The sequence below is a fragment of the Triticum aestivum genome, chromosome 3B (assembly GCF_018294505.1).
Source record: "Triticum aestivum cultivar Chinese Spring chromosome 3B, IWGSC CS RefSeq v2.1, whole genome shotgun sequence".
Classification (NCBI taxonomy): Eukaryota; Viridiplantae; Streptophyta; class Magnoliopsida; order Poales; family Poaceae; genus Triticum; species Triticum aestivum.
Window position 1 is genome coordinate 732,009,298 of NC_057801.1, and position 21,113 is coordinate 732,030,410.

The 21,113-nt window shown below is 49.0% G+C and overlaps 1 protein-coding gene across 1 annotated transcript in view; it reads right to left on the reverse strand.

The window, feature by feature from the left end:
• LOC780673 (MADS-box transcription factor 51) overlaps positions 1-18,675 on the reverse strand; it is a 31,479-nt gene extending 12,804 nt beyond the window's left edge. Inside the window, exon 1 of the mRNA XM_044495609.1 lies at positions 18,315-18,675. Coding sequence (XP_044351544.1) covers positions 18,315-18,499 — 185 coding nt within the window. The 5' untranslated portion in view covers positions 18,500-18,675. The remainder of the gene's footprint in view (positions 1-18,314) is intronic.
• Positions 18,676-21,113: the final 2,438 nt, after the last annotated feature.

The window sequence follows — 21,113 nt, forward strand, 5'->3', positions numbered from 1 at the left end:
AGGAGGATGTCCAAAAGGAAATCAATGAGTGTTGCAAGAGTTGGCACCATGATAGAATCACTAGGGTCATGCATAAATAAAAAGAGGTCAACAAGAAAGCAATGTGAGTTGTAAGTGAAGTATAGAGGCAGTCCTATGATGAGGTATACCAGTGGCTAGCACAAAGGATGGAATAGAATGATGATTACAAGATGGCAAAAATTCGTGAGAGGTAGACAAGGGACATCACCAAGCTAAAAGCATCAAGGAGGAGGCAAACCCATAGTGAAAGATGAGGAGAACAAGAACAAATGGAGAGAATGCATTAACTAGTTGTTCGATGGTGGGAATGAGAACATTATGCTTGAGCTAGATGACTCCTTTGTTGAAACCAATAGGTGGTTTGGGAGGAGGTTCATGAGCTTGAGTTTAAGAAGGCACTGAAAATGATGAAATGAGGAAAGGATTTGAGGCCAGATGGTATTCCTATTAAGGTGTGGAGGTGTCTCGGGGACGTGGTAGTAGTATGGCTATTAAGCTACTTAGCCCATTCTTTTGGTGAAACAATATGCCCCAAGAGTGGAGGAAGAGTACACTAGTACCTATCTTTAGAATAAAAGAGATATTCAAGTTGTATTTGTTGCAAATGAAGCTTATCAGCCATACCATGAAAGAGAGAGTGATTGAACATCGCTCTAGAAGTGAGAGAAATGCCACAAAAAACAAATTTGGTTTTATGCTCGGGAGATCGACTATAGAAGTGATTTTCCTTCTATGTGAGCTTATGCAAAGATATAGGAGCATAAGAAGGATCCACATATGGTTTCCATCCACTTGGAGAAGGCATATGACAAGATAGCTCTCAAGGTGTTTTCGGCAAAGTACCCAACAACAAGCATAACCACACGTAATTTGTACGATAGTGGGACATCACCTTATCCTGATGGACATGGGGCACGAATTTTACCCAAGTTCAGGCCCTCGTGCAATGAGTAATAACCCTATTGCTACTTGTGGAATTATATGACAAAACGATTACAATAGTTGAGTACAAAGGGCGTTCAAGTCAGGGTCAACTTGCCGAGCTGGGGTTGGACGGTCTGGGTGGGATGTTTTCATATATATTTGACTAGCTGAATCTGGTGAATTTTGGGCTTCTGGAGATCTTACCGTGGATTGAAGATGTCCTTGCTCCCTTTAGGTGGATGCCTATTTATTGGGGTCTTGATCGATGGCTTAGCCCATTACCACCTTGGTCTCCTTTGTCTTTTCTTAATAGCCCTAAACGTCTTGAATCTCCCTTTCAAGGAAACATGGGTTGCCACATATATGGAAGTCGATGGCTTTGCCCATCACCACCTTGGTCTCCTTTGACCCGTCTTTAGAGTCCTAAACCCCTTGAATCCCCCTTTGTAAGGAAACATGGGGTATGACATATGTGGAAGTTGGTGACCCAGGTGTGGACCCTCTCGTCATACCAAAATGGGTTATTACGCCTCGAATAATTGAGGCGCTACAGAGAAGTGGGGAACACTTCCCTCAGACAAGTCCCCATCAACATACGAAATGAAGTTGTGGGCATGTTTCCCTGATAGTTTGATGTGGTGCTGAAGTCGTTGGAATGCATTAGACCGTGGTGTACCATGTTTTGTTGGGTCATCACCTGCCCTAATCCTCTGTGCTCTAGTTTTAACATGCGGCATGCCTTGCATGGGATGCCAGCGTGAATTGCGAATGCTGACGGATAGGTATCGTGCCCACTCGGATTCGGGCGACCCATTGACCGAGGAATTTTTTTGGATGCCTCCCCATGCCACAATATGTGCGACCACATTGGGCCGACTTCTTGACACCTAGATTTGGGTGATTGCTTGGTGTTTTAACTGCTTTTATTACTTTGTTAGCCAAAGGTATCATCTCCTCCCCTTTCCCTTTCTTCTTTCATTTCCTTGGGGCTCACTGCTCCCAACCTCCTTATGCCTCTTATTGGTTTTTGGATCCATGGGCAAAGGAAGCTCATGCAGCCACACCCTTCTTTCTCCCTCGGTCTCGTTGTGGCCCAAATCATGAGTTTATCAAGGTAACATTGGCTTCGTCATTTAGGTTTACTACCCATGCAACTGGCCTATCGAATCCCACCAATAATATTGCCCTCCCAGTGCCGAGAGAGATGGTGGTGATACCAGACCATTTTCGTGATGCGCTTGGCTTTCTCCTCTTGGACTTTATGGAGAAATTGATTTGTTTCTACTAGATTCATCTAGTGCATGGGATGCCTCCTTCCATAACTATTTTGAACAGTTTGTTCATATGTGTGAGGCGTTTCTTGACTGCCCGATGGACCTTGATGTCTTCTCCCATTTCTTTGAGCTTTGCCCGAGGAAGGGGGAGAGACAAATTTGATCCCTGCTTCTGCCTGTTCTCCCAGCACCCTAGGGTTTTCATCTTGCTCCCCTGTGTCCTCTTCATTAGATCTGTAATCCATGATGGGGTCTTTCTTATCGACGGATGTAGCGGTTCTATCATTTTGCAATGTAGTCGGCGTGAGCAGGAGGGGCTGGAGGGCACCTGTATCTATGAACAAGTCAATTTTCTTGATGGTGGTGGCCTTTTACCATCTTGCCATGGATGGTTGTCTTTACCCCACACTGTCGAAGACTTTATCTTATCGTAACGCAAGGGCAGGGGCATTCACTTTGGCAGGCTGCCCGTTGTGATCCTGACATTCATCGGGGTGGTGAGTGTTCCTCGGCTATTTTCCTGCCCAAGACTTGGTGGTGTGTTTTCATCTGGTTCATATAATTTCCACTGAACTTGCTCAACGCATGTACCTTGATGGAGGACACTGAGGTGGAATCACACCCCAATTTTCAAGAGGGGGGTTGGAGATTTGGGATCCAACTCTACCTATCCTTTATGTTAGATTCATGTTCCCAGTTGAGGACCATGATAGTATGGCTCATTTTACTTTCTCAGTATCATGGTTACACTTCCTATCTTTGCTTGGAGTTGAGGGGTTTTCATTATGTCTTTCTTTGGGGTCAGAGTCGTCTTCATTGATTCTCGACTTTCATGGAGGAGGTGGCCTCCCTCGCAGTGTTTCAAACATGGTGATGCAACTTCCATGCTCGAAGCTACCCGTGTTACATGCATTGGTTCCTTGGCTTTCTCCGAGGTGGATGGCACTTCTATGAGCAGACACTTGGCGTTGTCGAGGTCATCAAGTTTCGGGGAAGTGCAAGCGCTTTGAGACCTCGTGAATCCTTTCGCCTCTATTTGAACTCTATTGAGTATTTTCGATTTTGCATAAGATCGCTCTTGCCTTTAGGAAATGGGGTGCCATGCTTGTCCTAGGGGGAAGTGAAATCGACGTGGTCTCACCTAGGAGGTACTACGAAAATGAAAACGGTGTGTTGATGAGCTGAGTTGAGTCATCGAGCATCTGGAGCTGCTCCTTTTGCGGTTTATCCTTGGTTTGCTTATGTTGATGTAGCGGCTCGCCCAGGCCCAGAGGACAGAAAGGAGGTGAACCTACTGCAAGTACTTCATTGGAGAACATGTGTTCATGGCACCAAGGTTCACACCATGCTATACCATTCTCATCCTTGCTGGATGTTAGGATGCCAGTGCAGGAGGATGGTTCTTTCGCCAGGGTGGCCGATATCGACGTGTGATTGGATACAGCAAAGTGACATCTTTGTGTATGGCAGTATTCTCCTTTGGTTGAGCATGTATTGTTGCAAGTTATGCCCTTGTGTCTTTCATTATTTTGCATGAGTTACTTGAGCTCCACCACGCAACAATAGGTGAGGTGAAGGGGGTTAAATACCTCCTTCATCGTGGCCTGATGAAGTTTGGGTCGCATGTGCTCCCATCCATGCTGAAACCATTGAGGTGGAAGGGAGAGGCTTTGGGAGGTGAGACAAAAGGCGGAGAAAGCAAAAACTCGAGCTCGCCTTGAGCGCAAACTCTCTTCTTCCTATTGGCAGAGGCTCAATCATGTGGTCCCGGCTTCAAAGTGTAATCGCCCGAATGGACTTTGTTTGTGTTGGAGGTTAGGAAGTTGCTTTGTGCGGAGCTTCCTAGCATCTTGAAGAGGCCGTCCAAGCTGGTGCTTGAGCTCTTCTTTGGAGCTAAAGCCAACTTTGCTTTTCGGGTTCAAGGAATAGCTGCAACCATACTTATTGCCACCATGAAGCGAGTCAGTGGTGTCATTGCCGACGTTCCTACCCGGGTTATATAGGAGGTCGAGGGACGAAGATCTAAAGTTTTTGATGTGGAGTATGCCATTGTCAAGACCCGTCGAGAAAGGGTTGTGCCTTCATCGAGGCTACCGGTCCTGTCCTCATGTCATTGGTGAATGCTTTGGCTGCCGAGAAGCTGACGATTGAGAAGGAGCACGCAATGTAGAGGGTCTTGTCCTCTCCCTTCTTTTGTGTAAAAGAGTTATGATAATAATGTTAAGAGTTCCTGAGACCAGTAGTGGCGTCAAGAGATGACATATTTGTTTGGAGGGGGCAACGACAGATCAAGATGGAGGCACGAGAATGCCTTGGATTCCAGAGAAGGCCCCTAGCTCACATTATATACCTGGCCGAGCTATGGTTACACGGCTAAGGTCATATCATTGGTGGGCTCATGCCCATTGGTCCTGCCAGACCATGTCGTGTGTGGGTAGCCTCACACTTCCTAGCCTTCCAAGTGACGAGCACCTTGCTAGAAATTGGGCTCAAGAGGGTGACTCAACACCTAGGTAGGGGACGCATCTGGACCCTGACCTTGCAAGCGTGCGCGGGTATTATATCCTCCCCAACACCCTTCGAGTGTCACAGAATTTATCTGCTGGGAGGCCATGTGTGAAATCTCTACAAAGAACACAAAGAGAAAAACAAGGTTACATCGCTCTAAAACGGTTTATCACGCAAGGGGATCCGGTGGTCTCCCCAACAATGTCTAGCGGGCCCGAGAGGGTCACCCCTAACTAATGTTTTATCGAGGGGAGCGTGTGAGCACTTGTGAGGAGGCAGAGTTTTGGTAGATGATGCTCAGGACAAGAATGTATCTGAAAAGTTTGGTTCCTGATTCATGGCCTGTCGGGGGCATGCATGGGTGTCCTTGGTTTGAGTATGTTCGATCACAATGTGATGTATGAGACAGGGCAAAAATGCATGCAGCTCCGGATGAGTCTTTAGGTGCGCCGCATTGGTCAAACGCTAGGGGTGAAGCGTGGAGCCATGCTCGATCACAAGGTGATGTATGAGATAGGGCGAAAATGCTTATAGCTCCGGATGAGTCCTTAGCTATGCCACTTTGGTCAGGCATTAGGGATGAAGCGCTGAGCCATGCTGGCGGTTATTGGTCAAACAACTATAGGGTAGGAGGGATATCCACCATCTCCCTCCCGCTTGTTTATTGGCCGACGGGAGGGGTAGCTTATGTTGGTTAAACTCATGCCAGTTCCCTATGCGCGGTAATCATGATGTGTTGTAGAAAGCGATCAGTCGAAAGGAGGGAGGTGTGACTAGCATGGGATGCCACACCATCGCTCTAGAATGTCGCATAAGGTCTGACATGTGACATTCTATGGGGCGCGACTCCTCAGTCCCTCCTCTTGTTATAAGAGCAGGCAGGCGAGGGACACTAGGAGAGCTGCATCCTCCTCAAGCTACCACTGCCCTACTTTTGCTTGTCTAGAATTATATGGCAAATGATTACAATGATTGATTACAGATGGTGTTCAACAGGTTGGGGTCAAACCATTGAGTTGCGGGTGGATGATCTAGGCGGTACGTCTAGATCGAATATTCTTGGCTAGCTAATCTGACGAATCTTGGGCTTTTGTAGATTTTGGCGTCAACCAAAGATGTCCTTACTCTCGTTGGGTGGATGCCTGTTTATTGCGGTCTTGGTTGGTTGCTTAGTCCGTTACCGCTTTGGTCTTCTTCTTTGTCCCGTTTTTGGAGTCCTAATGCTTTGAATCTCCCTTTGCAAGGAAACATAGGGTGACACGTATATGGAAGTTGATGGCTCGGGGGTGTGCCTCTCTCTCTACTAATATGGGGTGTTTACAACCTGAATACGGGAGGCACAACACGTAGAAGTCCGGAATTCACTTCCCCTTGACAATACCAAGGATAGTCATCAGTGGCAGAGACAGGGGGACCAGCAGGGGTCCTGCCCCCCTAACATCTCTGATTTTAGGCTAATATGCATGTGAGAAGTTGATTAATTGCTGCAAAAATGATGTGATGTGATGAGCTGGCCCTCCCAACAAGGATTAACAACAACTGGCCCCCCTCATCTAATTTCCCTGGCTCCGCCACTGATAGTCATGCGGTGGGTGCTAGAGAAACATTAAGTCCCAACAATATACATTACCCTCATCAATGATATGTACGATAATGGTGTGACAAGTGCTCGGGTAGGTGATAACAAGATGCTAGATTCCCAATTACAATAGGACTACACCAGGGATCAACCTTGAGCCCATACATTGCCTTAGTGATCGACAATGTCACAAAGGATATACGAGGAGATATCCCTTGGCGTGTCGTCTTTGTTGATGATGTGGTCATGGTTGAAGTAACTAGGTTGGTCGTCATCCCAAAATTAGAGTTATGGAGACAATCTTTTAGAGTTCAAGTGGTTCAGGCTTCATAGGACCAAGACCAAGTGTATGAGGTGTGACTTTAGGTGTTACATTCAAGGAGGGAGAGCTTATTTTAGAGGGACATGTAGTGCCTGAGAGGGGCACATTTTGATACTTGGGGGTCAATGTTGCAAAACTATGGTGTTACCGATGAGGATGTTAGCCACAAAAACAAACCGGGTGGATCAAGTGGCAACAAACATTTGGCATTCTCTGTCATAAGAAGGTCCGAAAAAAGTTAAAAGGTAATTTCTTTAGGACATCGAACAAACCTATGATGCTATATGGAGCAGAGTGTTGGACTACTAAGAGACAACACATCCAATAAATATGTCACTAAGATGCACATGCTAAGGTGGATATGTGGCCATACAATAAAGGATTTAATTTTGAATGAGTGAATACATGATGAGGTAGGGGTGGTGTTGATTGAAGAGAAGCTTGTTGAACTCCAACTAAGGCGGTTTGGAATATCCAATGAAGGCATGCAGAAGCACCGGCGAATAGTGGAATTCTAAAGAGTAGCAAAAATACAATAAGGGGTAAGGTAACCAAAGATGACATGGCAGGAGGATGTAAAAAGAAACTTGAAGCTTGTTGAACTCCGACTAAGGTGGTTTGGAATATCTGCATGGAAGTCGGCATTCCATGTATCAAATCCTTAATTTATTGGCCTTCATTTTGTTTACTTGTACTTTCACTATTCCCTTTTGGGTTCTCACATGTTTCTATTGGGTTTCATCTCCAATCTATCCCAACTTGCTTGGGACAAAATGCTTTCTTATTATTGTTATAGTGTCCAGTGTGATATAACCATGGTTTTGTATTTCTAAAATATTAATATCACATTAATATGGGTAGGCATACAATAACTGTTTCCTCTAATCAACAAAGACACAAACATTTATCTAGGTCTAGGCTCCGAGAAGAGTTTACATGTAGATGAAAATTTATTGGCTTTAAATATTGTCATGGATGGGCATGGACCTTGGACTAAGGCCGGTCACACAACACTAGGGTGGACGGCAACAGTCGTATTTGTTAGTGAGATATATAAGGGATATCAAATAGTATAGATAGCTATCACGTAGTTATGGATTCTATTCAATTAAACAATGAGTACAATATGAGTGTTTTCTACACCCTATGTTCCTATATGTAAGACTTTTTGGCAGCCTAATTTAAACTACCAAAATGTCTTATATTTAGAAACAGAGGTAGTACTTAGGCCTGATTTTTTGAGTGGTTTAGTTTTACCGAAGTGGTTCTGCGAAGTGATTTAGTTTTACCGAAGTGGTTCAAATCTACGGAGTAAAGTAAGTGTTTTCTACTTAGGTACAAATCTAGTTATTTGCGGCTAGCGAAGTAAAAGGAATTTGCTCACATAAAAGGAATTTTCTAACACATTATAATGCACTATTTCTTAATTGTTCTTCTACTTAAGGACATGAATGGTGTGTGCGTTTTGCTAATGATGAATGGACTAAGTAATATGAAGCTAAGGGAAAGGCAGGAGGTGTATGGCATAAATAGAAAGGTAGTGGTTCTCAGGAGGCAGAAAGAGGGCGTACCTAATCACACTTTCAGTCGTAGGCAAGCTTGTGAGCTCCTTCCCATCCAACCGCCGCTCCGGCTGCGGGAAGGGATGGGAGCTCCGCCTCCGCACATCAAGCAAATACATAGTTTTACGCAATGTTTGTAAGTCGGTAAGGTGAGGCAACGTGCTAGAGGCGCCTCACCAGCTAAGCACTAAGCCATAAGGCCAGACGACGCCTGAGAGAGTTCTAATCAGCAGAATAGGGTGGAATTTGGTAGGCAACTAGGCATACACACCTTGCAATTGCTGCAGGTTGTAGAGATGCTGTGAGCAACCAACAAAGCAGCAAGCAGTAAACAACTGAACATGGAATAAAGAGAGCAATGGAGGGTGGGGGAAGGGGGTTGGGGAGGGGTAAAGGATGGGGAGGCATACATTGGCAACTAGTACTTTGTATCCTTGGCTCCTTGCTGTTGCTTGCTGTTGGTTGCTGTTGTAGTAGAGAGGAGGAGCTACCGAAGAGGATTTGCTTGAGAGGAGGCAACAAATCTCCTGGAGAGGAGCAACTGGAGAGTAGGGGGAGGAGTGTGTGGATTGGAGATTATCTCTCCCTCTATCTATCCCCCATCTTACATGTTGGTACCAACATCCTCCTATGTTTCCAGCCAAGACTCAGTTTCCCGCATGAAAAAAATGCTCCCTTGCCTGGCAAGCTCAAGGCATCCAATATGTATGAGAGCTCCAACCTGGACGCCTAAGAGGTCGTATCAAACTATCTAAAGGTTAAGGTGGACGTCTTACATAGCTATCTAAGGCAAGCTCGATGCCTTGAGCTTGGAGGGCGCCCTGACGCCTAACCATTGCGTACACAGCGCCTTACAGGCACCTTTAAAACACTATTTTAGGTTAGTCTAGTTAGAGATTGTGCCGTTGGTGTCGTGTTGAGAAAAGCTTCCCCAACCCCGACACCATCTCAGTTGCATCCTATGCAGAAGTGCTAAGGGCTCGTGGGTCTTTGTCCTCATCAAATGTCTCATTCAGGTGTCTAGGGTTTCTAGGCGACAACTTTGTTATAATAACTAATTCTACCTATGGGTCGTACCTAGCCCATCAAAGCAGCCGCTTAGCAAGACAACAAAATTAAAATAACCTAACATGGTCAACTAAGTCAATATGGTGAAAAAGATAAAAGACCAATTCAAAGGAGTGGCTAGGAGTAAATAGGCACACATCAAGAAGGGAGCCCGAGAAGAGAAGCCTGCCATGATGGAGGAGTGAGAGGGAATGACCCACCATGGTGTGACATCCTGGGTTAATAGAAATGCTACTCATATCGACAAGGAATTCCTTGTTTCCTGGGAGCCCATTCACAAGGAACCTCAAAGTTAAGCAAGCTTGGCTTGGAGAAATTTGAGGATGGTGAATGACTAGGAAGTTAATCTCGGGTGCGCATGAGTGAGGAAAAAGTGTGCATGAAAGAGTAGTGTTGGTGTGTGGCGCCAGTCTAGATCCCACCAGGCATAACAATCGAGAACCGGTGGTTGTGGTCGGGGTATTACACATGGTCTATGAACCCATCCCCTCCCGTTATCCACTATTGAGCAAACATTACCTCCACTAACCCTCCTTATATTGTCTCAAGGGTAGCCTTGGCCATTTGTCAAGAACCCATAGCCCATATAAGCACCCCATAGGATGTACCCACTTCACTCTCACTTGAATAGGATCAAGCGAAAGGCATCAGAGTTCCATGACTCGTCAGGGAGCCTAGTGTCAAATCCAAGGAATCTCATATAACTTGGAGCAACATATAAGTTTGGAGAGGGTGCCAAGGAGTCTCGAATGATTCCAACCTACGACCAAACCTCCCTTGACACCTTTGTAACATAGTACTAGATCACGCTAGGTTGAGGGGATTGGACCTATTCAATTTGTTGATGCAAATCTTTGTTGCGATCATGTTACTAAAGATACCCCCTAATCTTTTGATGTTTCCAGAACAACAACATGAATAGGTCTGTATGACGGTATGTTGACACAACCAACAATGGGTGTTGACTTCAAAAATACTGACGTTGGAACATTTGTGTATTCCATTGACATTTTGTTTGCAATTGTTGCCAGTACTCATAACATCTACATGAAGGACATCCATGGTTCACTCGTATTTCCATGTTTATATGAAATGGCTTCTATGCGGTTCTTATTTTTGTTAAATTAGAACCATAACTAAACTAAAAGACACTTTAATGATATTACGACGTGTGGAATGAATAAGGATAACCCAGTTCATATAACATAATTGTGATATATTGTAACATATAATCAAGGCGATGGGCTCTGATTGTATCCCCTATTGAGGTGTGGAAAGGCCTCGGGGACATAGCGATAGTATGGCTAACCAGGCTTTTCAACCTCATTTTTCGGGCAAACAAGATGCCAGAAGACTGTAGACGGAGTATATTAGTACCAATCTTCAAGAACAAGGGGGTGTTCAGAGTTGTACTAATTGTCGTGGAATTAAGCTGATGAGCCATACAATGAAGCTATGGGAGAGAGTCATTGAGCACCGCTTAAGAAGAATGACAAGCGTGACCAAAAATCAGTTTAGTTTCATGCCTGGGAGGTCGACCATGGAAACCATTTTCTTAAACGACAACTTATGGAGAGATACAGGGAGCAAAAGAAGGACTTGCATATGGTGTTCATTGACTTGGAGAAGGCCTATGATAATATACCGAGGAATGTCATGTGGTGGGCCTTGGAGAAACACAAAGTCCCAACAAAGTACATTACCCTCATCAAGGACATGTATGATAATATTGTGACAAGTGTTCGAACAAGTGATGTCGACACTGATGACTTCCCAATTAAGATAGGACTACATCAGGGGTCAGCTCTGAGCCCTTATCTTTTTGCCTTGCTGATGGATGAGGTCACAAGGGATATACAAGGAGATATCCCATGGTGTATGCTCTTTGCGGATGATGTGGTGCTAGTTGACGATAGTCGGAAGGGGGTAAATAGGAAGTAGTTATGGAGACAAACCTTGGAATCGAAAGGGTTTAGGCTTAGTAGAACTAAAACCGAGTACATGATGTGCGGTTATCAGTACTACTAGGTGTGAGGAGGAGGATGTTAACCTTGAGGGGCAGGTGGTACCTCAGAAGGACACCTTTCGATATTTGGGGTCAATGCTACAGGAGGATGGGGGTATTGAGGAAGATGTGAACCATCGAATCAAAGCCATATGGATGAAGTGGCGCCAAGCTTCTGGCATTCTCTGTGGCAAGAGAGTGCCAAAAAAGCTAAAAGGCAAGTTCTATAGGACGGCTGTTCGACCTGCAATGTTATATGACACTGAGTGTTGGCTGCGACATGTTCAACAATTAGGTGTGGCGGAGATGCGTATGTTGAGATGGATGTGTGGCCACACGAAGAAGGATAGAATCCAGAATGATGATATACGAGATAGAGTTGGGGTAGCACCAATTGAAGAGAAGCTTGTCCAACATCGTTTGAGATGGTTTGGGCATATTCAGCGCAGGCCTCCAGAAGCTCCAGTGCATAGCAGGCGGCTAAAGCGTGCGGAGAATGTCAAGAGAGACCGGGGTAGACCAAATTTGACATGGAAGGAGTCCGTTAAGAGAGACCTGAAGGATTGGAGTATCACCAGAGAACTAGCTATGGACAGGGGTGCATGGAAGCTTGCTATCCATGTGCCAGAGCCATGAGTTGGTCGCTAGATCTTATGGGTTTCACCTCTAGCCTACCCCAACTTGTTTGGGACTAAAGGCTTTGTTGTTGTTGTATTGATGGGCTAATTGGAGATATTGTATCTAGACAAATAGTCTAGCACATTTTTCCAAACAAGTGGTTGTGTTTGAGTACATGTATGCTTACTTGTACATGAAGCCTTATCTATTCCTCCTTTACAACCATTAATTGTTTTAGTCCTTTAAATAATAATGATTTCTTTTAGAGATAAGAGGTAAGGCATCACTCACGATTTCCTCAAAAGTGTACCCCGCTTGCTTAGTTTTGTTGTCCCACTTTTGCCTCTTGAAGCCGTTGGATCCAGCTTCGTTGGTGGCTGCTATGAGGTCAGAGTCTGGCTTGGTATCCCTCGTCTTCCGGCCTTTTTTGCGGTTGTAGTTCCTGTTTCTTCTGGCTTTAGGTGACTTGTGGCCATCTGGAGCTGCCATCTAATGACGGCCTACGCGAACCATCTCGTCATCAGTTGCTTAGTCATTTGCAACCTTCGTGAGCTACCCCCTGGTGGTGGGCCTTTCATCTGCTTGCTTTCTGCCAATTTTGTGACGTGGGAATGGGTCTTGTGCACCATTGATAAACATTTGGATAGCTTGCTCGTCAGAAATGTTGGATAACGAGTTGCGTTTCTTGAGCTGGTGGGTGATGAAATCATGGACAAACTCTTTGTCGCCTTGGATGCAGTTATGGAGGTTGTACGCACTGTCGGACGTTGATATGTCCCTTCAAAGTTGTTGATGAAGGCATGCTCAAAGTCTGACCACTCGCAACTTGTGCTTGGGGGATGCTCATTGAGCCATGTCCTCGCTGACCCCGTCAGGTAGAGAGGCATGCATCCGAGGGGTTGGCAATATCACCTCTTGACATGTCCACCATCGTTAGGTAACCACTAAGGCAACGATCCATCTTTAGACCCCAGAGTATTTGTCGACGCGCACGATGAATGACTTTGGGACGGGATGCATAATTACTTCATAGGCAAGCATGGTCGGCAATGCTTGCAGTGAAGGGAGTTGATATTACTGCTACTAGCTCATAGTTCTAGCCATATCTCTCCTTTCCCAGGCCCAGGTGTGATCATGAAGGCCGGGTTGATGTCCGAGACATTCGTGCACAGGGGAGGTCAGGGTGGAGGTAGTGGATTTTGGTCGGTAATGGCCGAGATTGGCTTAGCATGTTATCAGGCTGAGAGCCATGGAGACTAAGCTTCCAGGGGTGACTTGCAGCAGAAGTACATCGTCCGTGTTGCTGAAGCGAAGCCTCAAACCGCTTATGTTCTCTAGGAGCTCAACAGTGTTGTGTAGCAGGGTTTGGAGAGGAGCGATGATGTCCCCACCCAAAAGACCCGACATGACCCGCAGTCTGCAAGGGCGGACGCTACAAGTAAGATGCAAGCTAGAGTATGCATGACCTCGAGCTTTCCATCGTTGTCGATCTTGTGTCTGCATGCTGCAAGGGTGGCCGTCATGGCGAGGGACTGGTGTCGTGCTTATCGGCGATGTTTGTTCATCATGGTTTCCATCATTTGGGCCTATCGCGTCGTGGCCTCGGTCTTTTTGTAGCTACAAGTGAGTGGCTATAGTAGCTTGCCTGATGGCTTCCATGGTCCTCGTTGTTGGGGTCTTCCCCAACCACAGGCATGGAGGAGCTAGAGTAAGGTTTTCGTAAACACCAGCGTGGATGGTGTCATGAAGCCCAAGGCCCGGTACCGCTGTCAAGTATAGGGGGACGATGCCCAATGATATGAAGCTGGGGGGCCGGATCCCAAACGATTGGTGGACGGAGGGACTGTGCCCTGAGGAGTGGAGCCCGATGGGATCAAACCCTTAGGGCTCATTTGGTTGTTGGCGATGATAAACCATGGGCAAGAAACCCCCAAGGGAGGATTTCCCTACTCAATTGAAATCCCGGACTACCATAGGTAAATTCCCCATTGTTGTTTGGACAACAAAAGAGGGGGAGGGGGGGGGGGGCAGGGGGAAAAGGAGGAGGAGGGGGCTTACCTTGGTCGAAGGAGGAGGAACACGAATGGCAATCGTTGTCGTTGCCAGACGGGGCAAAGATTTGAATGGAGTTGATCTTGTGAGAAGGAGAAACATGAACGCCAAGCCGGAGTCGTCAACGTCGCCATCGCTAGAGAGTAGAGGAGCATGCAAGTGCAGAGATTAGGGGCCGATGCAGAGGAAAGCGGGGCCTGCTATTTCGGTTGTCAGAGAGAGAGAATCTCGAGAGGCACCACTGATGCGTTGTCGCCTTTCGGTCGCAAGAGCAACCGAGCGAGGGTTTTCCTACCCAGTCTATAGAGGTGTGGAACTCTCTCTTGAGGAAAGGACGTGAAAAGGGTCGGGGTCCCTCCCCCCACATGGGTGCCCAAATGGCATGATGAATTTTTTCGGGGCTGCTCCGGCCCATGGTTTCTCAGGCCAGGGAATAAGTGGGGACCCCCCGGATCCCGGGCTACCAAATTAGCCCTTAGTGGTGGAGCCCGGTGGGATAGTTCCCTTAGGGATAGATCCCAGGTTACCTATAGCCGGAGGGATGGTGCTCGTGGGAGCAGGCCTGCTGAGGTTTCTGATGAGAGGCTTAGCGCTGGGCTGGGTGGCACCGGGGGAAGGGTATTGCTGGTGTTGCCTGTGCCTTTGGAGCTGTCATGAGGACCTGATCCAAGGGAATGGCTTAGGGAGGTTTCTCATCTTCAGTTTCTGGTGTTGAGGGGCAGCTTGTCGAGTTGTCCTCGTCGTCCCAAGACTACCTATCTCAGATGCAATCTTCAAACTCGTGTTCGTCTAATAGTGGACAACTGGAGGACAACATTGCAATCATATGGGGTGACTAGGTCGGCTATTGGGTTGTCGCAACATGAGTGCGGCGCCTCAACCCGTGGCCATGGTGTCGATTTCTTTCATGGGGGTTGCCAGAGCGATGTTCTATGGTCGCGCGGGGGTGGTGCTCGTCTACATGGCCCGCATGAGCCCGTATGTTCTCTGGCTATGGAAGGCGCGAAGGTGGCCGTTGATCTGGTATCCACCTAGAATTGTCATCGCTAGAGGGGTCAACGAGGGCTGATGGTTCCCTGCCAGCATTTCAGTAGCTATGCGCGGATCTAGGCAGCTATTGGTTCGTAGTGGTGCAAATGCCGGTGAAAACTGTGTCGACCTCGGTCATGGTTGACGTTGGCGTCATCTTGGGCGTCGTCTCCTTGTCGAAGACATCATCGGTTGCAATCGTTGCCACCTCGTCTTGACTGCTCCAGGCGGAACCTAGATCTGGATCTCCCGAATCAGACGATGGAGTTGCCTTCGAGGACGTTCTCCTTCTTGGGGGCATTGTTTTGGAGTAGGTGATGCCTAGATGTGACAAAAGGAGGAGTGGTGTTGCATCTACCGCAACGACGACGGGTCTCGACGACTGACGCATGTTGATGGACGCGTGCAGGATGGTGGCGTTGTTTGGCGACGTGGTGGAATCGACAACAAAATGGCCTGGCTAGGTGAATCCGTTGAAGGTGCGATGGCGGAAGATGGTTGCGGCCGATTATAGAGCGTGTGCATGTAGTGCACGCAGAGGGTCTACTAGACCGATTGATGCTCTCGGCTTCCCGGTGGGCGTCTTGATGAGACCGGATTAGATTATATGTGTTGGTGCGAGGTCAAGGCACATTATCAAGCTTGTAGGTGTAGCAACTATGATTTTCTTTTGAAATAGGCTTTCGCCCCGCTTTATAAATAAAGCAAACAACACAACAAGGTACACGGCCGAACGATACATGGTAGTGAAGAAGCCCTCAATAAAGAAAATCTAAAGATGCAACATGAAGCATAGACCGATCCTAGTACATTGCCATGGCCCGACAATCAGCGTCATAGCTCCTCGACAACCCCCTCAAGAGGGTTATGGTGCCAAGCGTCGCCACTGCGAGTCCGCTGACATGGATTTTCTTTCGGAACCCCGGTACAAGGAATAGGTCCTCAACAACATCCTCAAGAGGATAACGACAGCCACATGCGTCGTTGTTGCCGGTGCTAAAGCGCGAAGATTTCGCTTGGGAACTCCTCTGCCCCACCAAGAGACACCATGCCACCACAGCGACGAAGATTGGCCTGTCCAAACCAGATTTGGGCGCCACCACCTCCGCTTGAAGAGAGCAGGCCAGAGCCATCCACCGTTACTCCCCTTGCTGCCCACACAACCAAGAGTCGAAGCCACCACCGCCACAACGGAGCCTGCCGGAGAGCAGTCTGAGTAGCACACCTTCTGAGGCTGCCCCGGCATCCAAGGACGATACCAACACCGATGCTCCAACAAGAAGACGCCACTCCCAAGCAACCCCACGGACTCCATCGCGACCTGGCCGGAGGTGACCGGAGCAAGCGCAATGAGCAACTAGCCCCGACTAGGTGGACCCGTGTCAACCCCTGCCCCGGCAGGCCAGCCTACGCCGGCGGCCAACTGCCAGCCAACACTACCAGGAGGGTAGGCGTCGCCTCGTCAGATCTGGCTGTCCAGATCTAGATGGGGAGAATACTTCGACATCCGACACCTTCTATCGCCCTGTGGCAGCCAGTACCTCCAGACGCCAATCGCCATCACCTCCGTCGGCCCCCACAGCATGCTCTGCCACCGCTGCGCCAGCGCTGAGGGCCACCACACAACCCAGCACACCGGACGTTGCAAGCCCGTGGGAGGAGACCGCGACACACCCACCGCATGAACTCCACCTCTACCACGCCGCCACCTCCACTGACAACTGCAGAGACGGCTGACCATGGCCCAGCTGTCCGCAACACGCCCCAACCCGTGTCGCCCGCTGGATCCGGCCGCAATTGCATCAGCTGCCGCCAGCGCATGACCGGGCGTGCCCCGCCCCAGCGCAACCTACCATGCCGCAGACAAGACATGGGGCCGCCGCCACGCAGACCTACCATCGCGCCGCCATGACCCACGCATCGCATCGCTCAGGCACAAAGACGCCGACCCAAGCTAGCCCCTGCCGCGCGAGGGGATGAGGAATCCCCGCCAGCGTCGGCGTCGGCCGAGGTTCGCCCGGTCGCGCCCTCTGGTGGCGGCGGGAGAGGGAGGAGGGGAGGGGAAGTGGAGAGGCGGCCGGTGGCTAGGATTCCTCCCCTGCCGCCCGCGGGGGCACCCGGGGAGGAAGGGAAAAGGCGGGAGTCCGTCTAGCAACTGTGGTTTCATAAGGTGGCATTGAGTTGATCCATATATTTGTTTTGTTGAACTCTGCTGAATACTATAATAAAAATGACCGTGTGCATCGCTTGATGTAGACGCCGAGGGTAATACTTTTTTTTTTGAAAGAAAACCCCAAATAACTTTCATGTTTGTCATAATTCTTGGCTCACAACATCTTTCTCATAGAACCCACAACTGAACTACACGCATCCTTAGTTTCTTTTACGTGTGCAAGTTACTTATCTTAATCTCATATATGCCGATTTACTATACTCAGTGTAGCCAAAGAGTAATTTTTTCTTTCATTTTAGTAGAACGTATAGTAGACTTGGCGTTAACTTGGTTCTTTCACTCAGCACATACAATCAAATATGCACCACTACAATATACTCCATCCGTTGGTGCTTCCTCTATTCACATGCTTCAATTTTGATCATAAATTTAACCAGTGAGACCAACTGCGGCGGGAGCAAAAGTTATACCGGTGAACTTTTTCTCCTGCCGCAGTCGGTCTCATTGGTTAAATTTATGGTCAAAGTTAGACCTTGAAAAGCACGGGCGCGTCAAACTTTTTAGTTTTGTCCAAATTTATAGAGAAAACTGTAGATGTTAACATATTTTATTATAAACTTTGTTGAACATAAAAAAGTTTACTTGTATTTTATTAGAACAGAGGCAGCACTACTCCTAAATCCTAATCAGTGTGCCAGCGCATGCGGCTGCGCGGTAGAGCAAGTGCCGATGCGAAAGCCAACGGGCTCAAGCGTCCTTGCCGTCTCCTATGCTACGCGGAACAATACGGACACAGGGTCAACGCCACTAGAGAAGCTTCCATGGAGCAGTACAAGACCACGCGTAGTTTTCTCCCGGACGAACCAAAAACACTACTGCTATTCCTTTCTAAAAAAGCACTACTGCTATCTACTTAAAAAAGCAGAGCTCGTGCTCATGTGCAAGGTGGTGGTGCCGATACTAGCATAGCAGTGTGAGAAACCAACCAAAGATCCCAATGAGGTTCGTGCAAGGTGGTAGGCTTGCAGCCTTGGTTTACCAACTACGAGAAGCCAAGGGGAGAGCAGGATTCAAACATTTGAATCGGAGCGAGTCTAGCGATCTTAATTACTGGGCGAAATTGCAGAGGAGCGAGCAGGTAAACAAAACAGAGTGCGGGGATCGGCGAGCGGCATGCACCTGGAGGAGGCGTACTCGTAGAGCCTGCCGGCGGGGGAGAAGACGAGCAGCGAGACCTCGGCGTCGCAGAGGACCGCGAGCTCGAAGGCCTTCTTGAAGAGCCCCGAGCGGCGCTTGGAGAAGCGCACCTGCCGGCTCGTCCGGTCCTCGATCCGCCGCAGCTCCACACGCCCGCGCCGCGCCATCCCCACCACCCTCCTCTCCTCCGCCTTCTGTCCTGTTTCTCTCTTCTCTCGTCTTTCTCGGTGGTTGGAAAGGTGTGTCAGGGAGCGTGGCCGGAGCGAGCGAGCGAGAGGGGACTCCACTGCTCAGGGGAGCGTGGGGGAGAGATGGACGGGTCCGCGGGGGTGACATGGATGGGTCCGTGGGGGTGACGAATTACCGTACACCTCCCTCGTGGCCGCCAATGGTGGTAAAGAAAACATGGAGACGGCGAACAGAGAATTCACGAGCCCACTGATTTGCTTATAAAAATCGTTGATCCAGGACCGCACCCCCGGTTCATAAACAAACTTGGTAAATTCCAGATGAGGAATGCGGGGGTGAACCTGGCCGCCACTAGCCTTTTCAAACAAACAGTGCACCACCACCACCACTCCTGCACGACCACTGCACCCGTCCTTATCCACGCTGTGAAAAACAAGGGACGAGTCGGATTGGAACGTGTGTGTGTGGAAGCGGAGGGCTCCAGCTAGGACGTACGGGAGCTGGGCCGCCGAAATATCTGCCCGCGCCCCGGTGAGAACCAATGAGCCGAAAGTGGTTAAATTTCTCGAGGATAAGGATGCCGTGTAAGGCAAGGGCTGCTGTGGCGAGGCTTGCATGCCCTACAGCGCGATGTGATCAGAAAATGGACCCGCGCTCTCCTTGGATGCATCTGTGGTGTGACGGTGACCTCTGAAAGCAGGAGAATTTTGCTAGTGCTGCCGATATTAACGGCTCTGTCATCACCAATCACACTACACCTAGGGTCTCTTTCATTTGAAGATTCCAAACGCATAAATAGAAAAGCTGAAGGATTTTAATTTCCAGCATTTTCGATATAGTACTACCATATTTTTGGTCTGATTGGTTCATTGGTTGTATCATGGGAAAATCAAAGAATATTTTCCTAAAGGTATTTTTATACTATAAGTATGAAGTGTGTGACGCTTCCGCGAGCGACCAGGAGGGGGAAACCTAGCGTCGCGGAGCCATCGGCCTCCGTCCCCTTCCGTCTCCACGTCGCCACCGGGCGAAGCCCGACTGGCGTCAGCCACCACGGGTTCTCCTCTCCCCATGCTCGGTGATGACTCACGTGGGTTGGCGGCACCAGGTGGTGGCTGCGCGCAGGCGTGGTATGCAACGGCAGGGTCGCGAATGGTTGTCTCTACGCGGTGGACTGCGTGGTGTGGTCGCCCGTGGCGACAGCGGTTTCGATCTGGATGGGCTAGATCCGGTTGTCCGGGGCTTACGAGTGGCATGGGTGTCGCTGGTGGGACCTTCATGTCATTTCATGTAAGTTCGTGGCCCCCGGTGGTGGTGCTTGATGGAGCTATGTACCTAGGGTAGGGTCATGGACCTGTCCAAACTACCCAACCCAAGGACATCTCTAGAAGAAACCACCTGTCAGTCGACCTAGAGGTGTTCCACTCGACGAACTCGAAGACACTCAACCATGAAGCCAACAACTCGACCATGAAGCCAATCACTCGACGGCCAGGAGATCTAAAGTCACTTTGCGGGTAACGGTCTGTCATTAGTAGCCTTAATGGTCTTCATACCACTTTATGTGGGCGTTACCAGTAACCCCCTGTCTTAATGTACTTTAAACCCTGCATAACTGAGGGCTGGAGTGGTCTGGCGAACTCTATATAAGCCACCCCCTCCTTAGTGTAAAGGGTTCACACCCCTGTAACTCACACGCGTATAATCCAGTCGACCGCCTCCGGGCACCGAGACGTAGGGCTATTACTTCCTCCGAGAAGGGCCTGAACTCGTAAAACTCTTGCACGTACAACTACTCCATAGCTAAGATCTTGCCTCTCCATTAGTACCCCCCTACACTACTGTCAGACTTAGAACCACGACAGTTGGCGCCCACCTTGGGGCAGGTGTCTTAGTGACTTATTGGAGAAGTTGCAATTTTTTCGATCTCCTTCATCATGGTTTCAGGCGGAGTTTTGGTCGAGGGCCGCGAGATCCGTCTCGGCGCGCTCACGTCCATCGCCGACGACTCTGCTTGGCTTCAGGAGGCTCCGCTCGACATCGACGCGCTCCCAGTCCGCGGAGCGACGCACTTTCGCGCGTGCGTCCGCGGCGTCCTCCTGCGGCAACCGTCGACCCAGTATCGGTCGGTCGTTGTGTCATCCTCCCTCCCTGCTTCCCGCCGGCGCAAGCGCTCCGGTCGGTCGAGGCTTCAGCGGTGGGTGAGGCACGCGGTGGCCCGCCAGTCGGCCACCCCCCAAGTCGCGGCAATCGAGCCCGACGAATCTCTCTACGGCCTGTTCGACCTGTCGACTGGCTCCGCAGAGACTGCATCCGAGTGCGACAGTAGTGATCCAACGGCGGAGGTTCTGATGGTCGATGGACCATGCGATCCTCCCGGTTTTCCCGGCGCCGACGGAGGCGACGGCGGGGACGACCCGTCGCGTTCCCACGAGGAGTATCACCCTGAGCCCCTCACTTCGCTGCAAAGGGAAGAACTTCGCCGCCGGAACATGGATGCACTTCACACGCCCATCATTGGAGAAACCCCTGAGGCTCGTGCCTTAGAGGACGCACGCTTGGCTAACTTGGTTGAGCGCACTCGACTGGAGA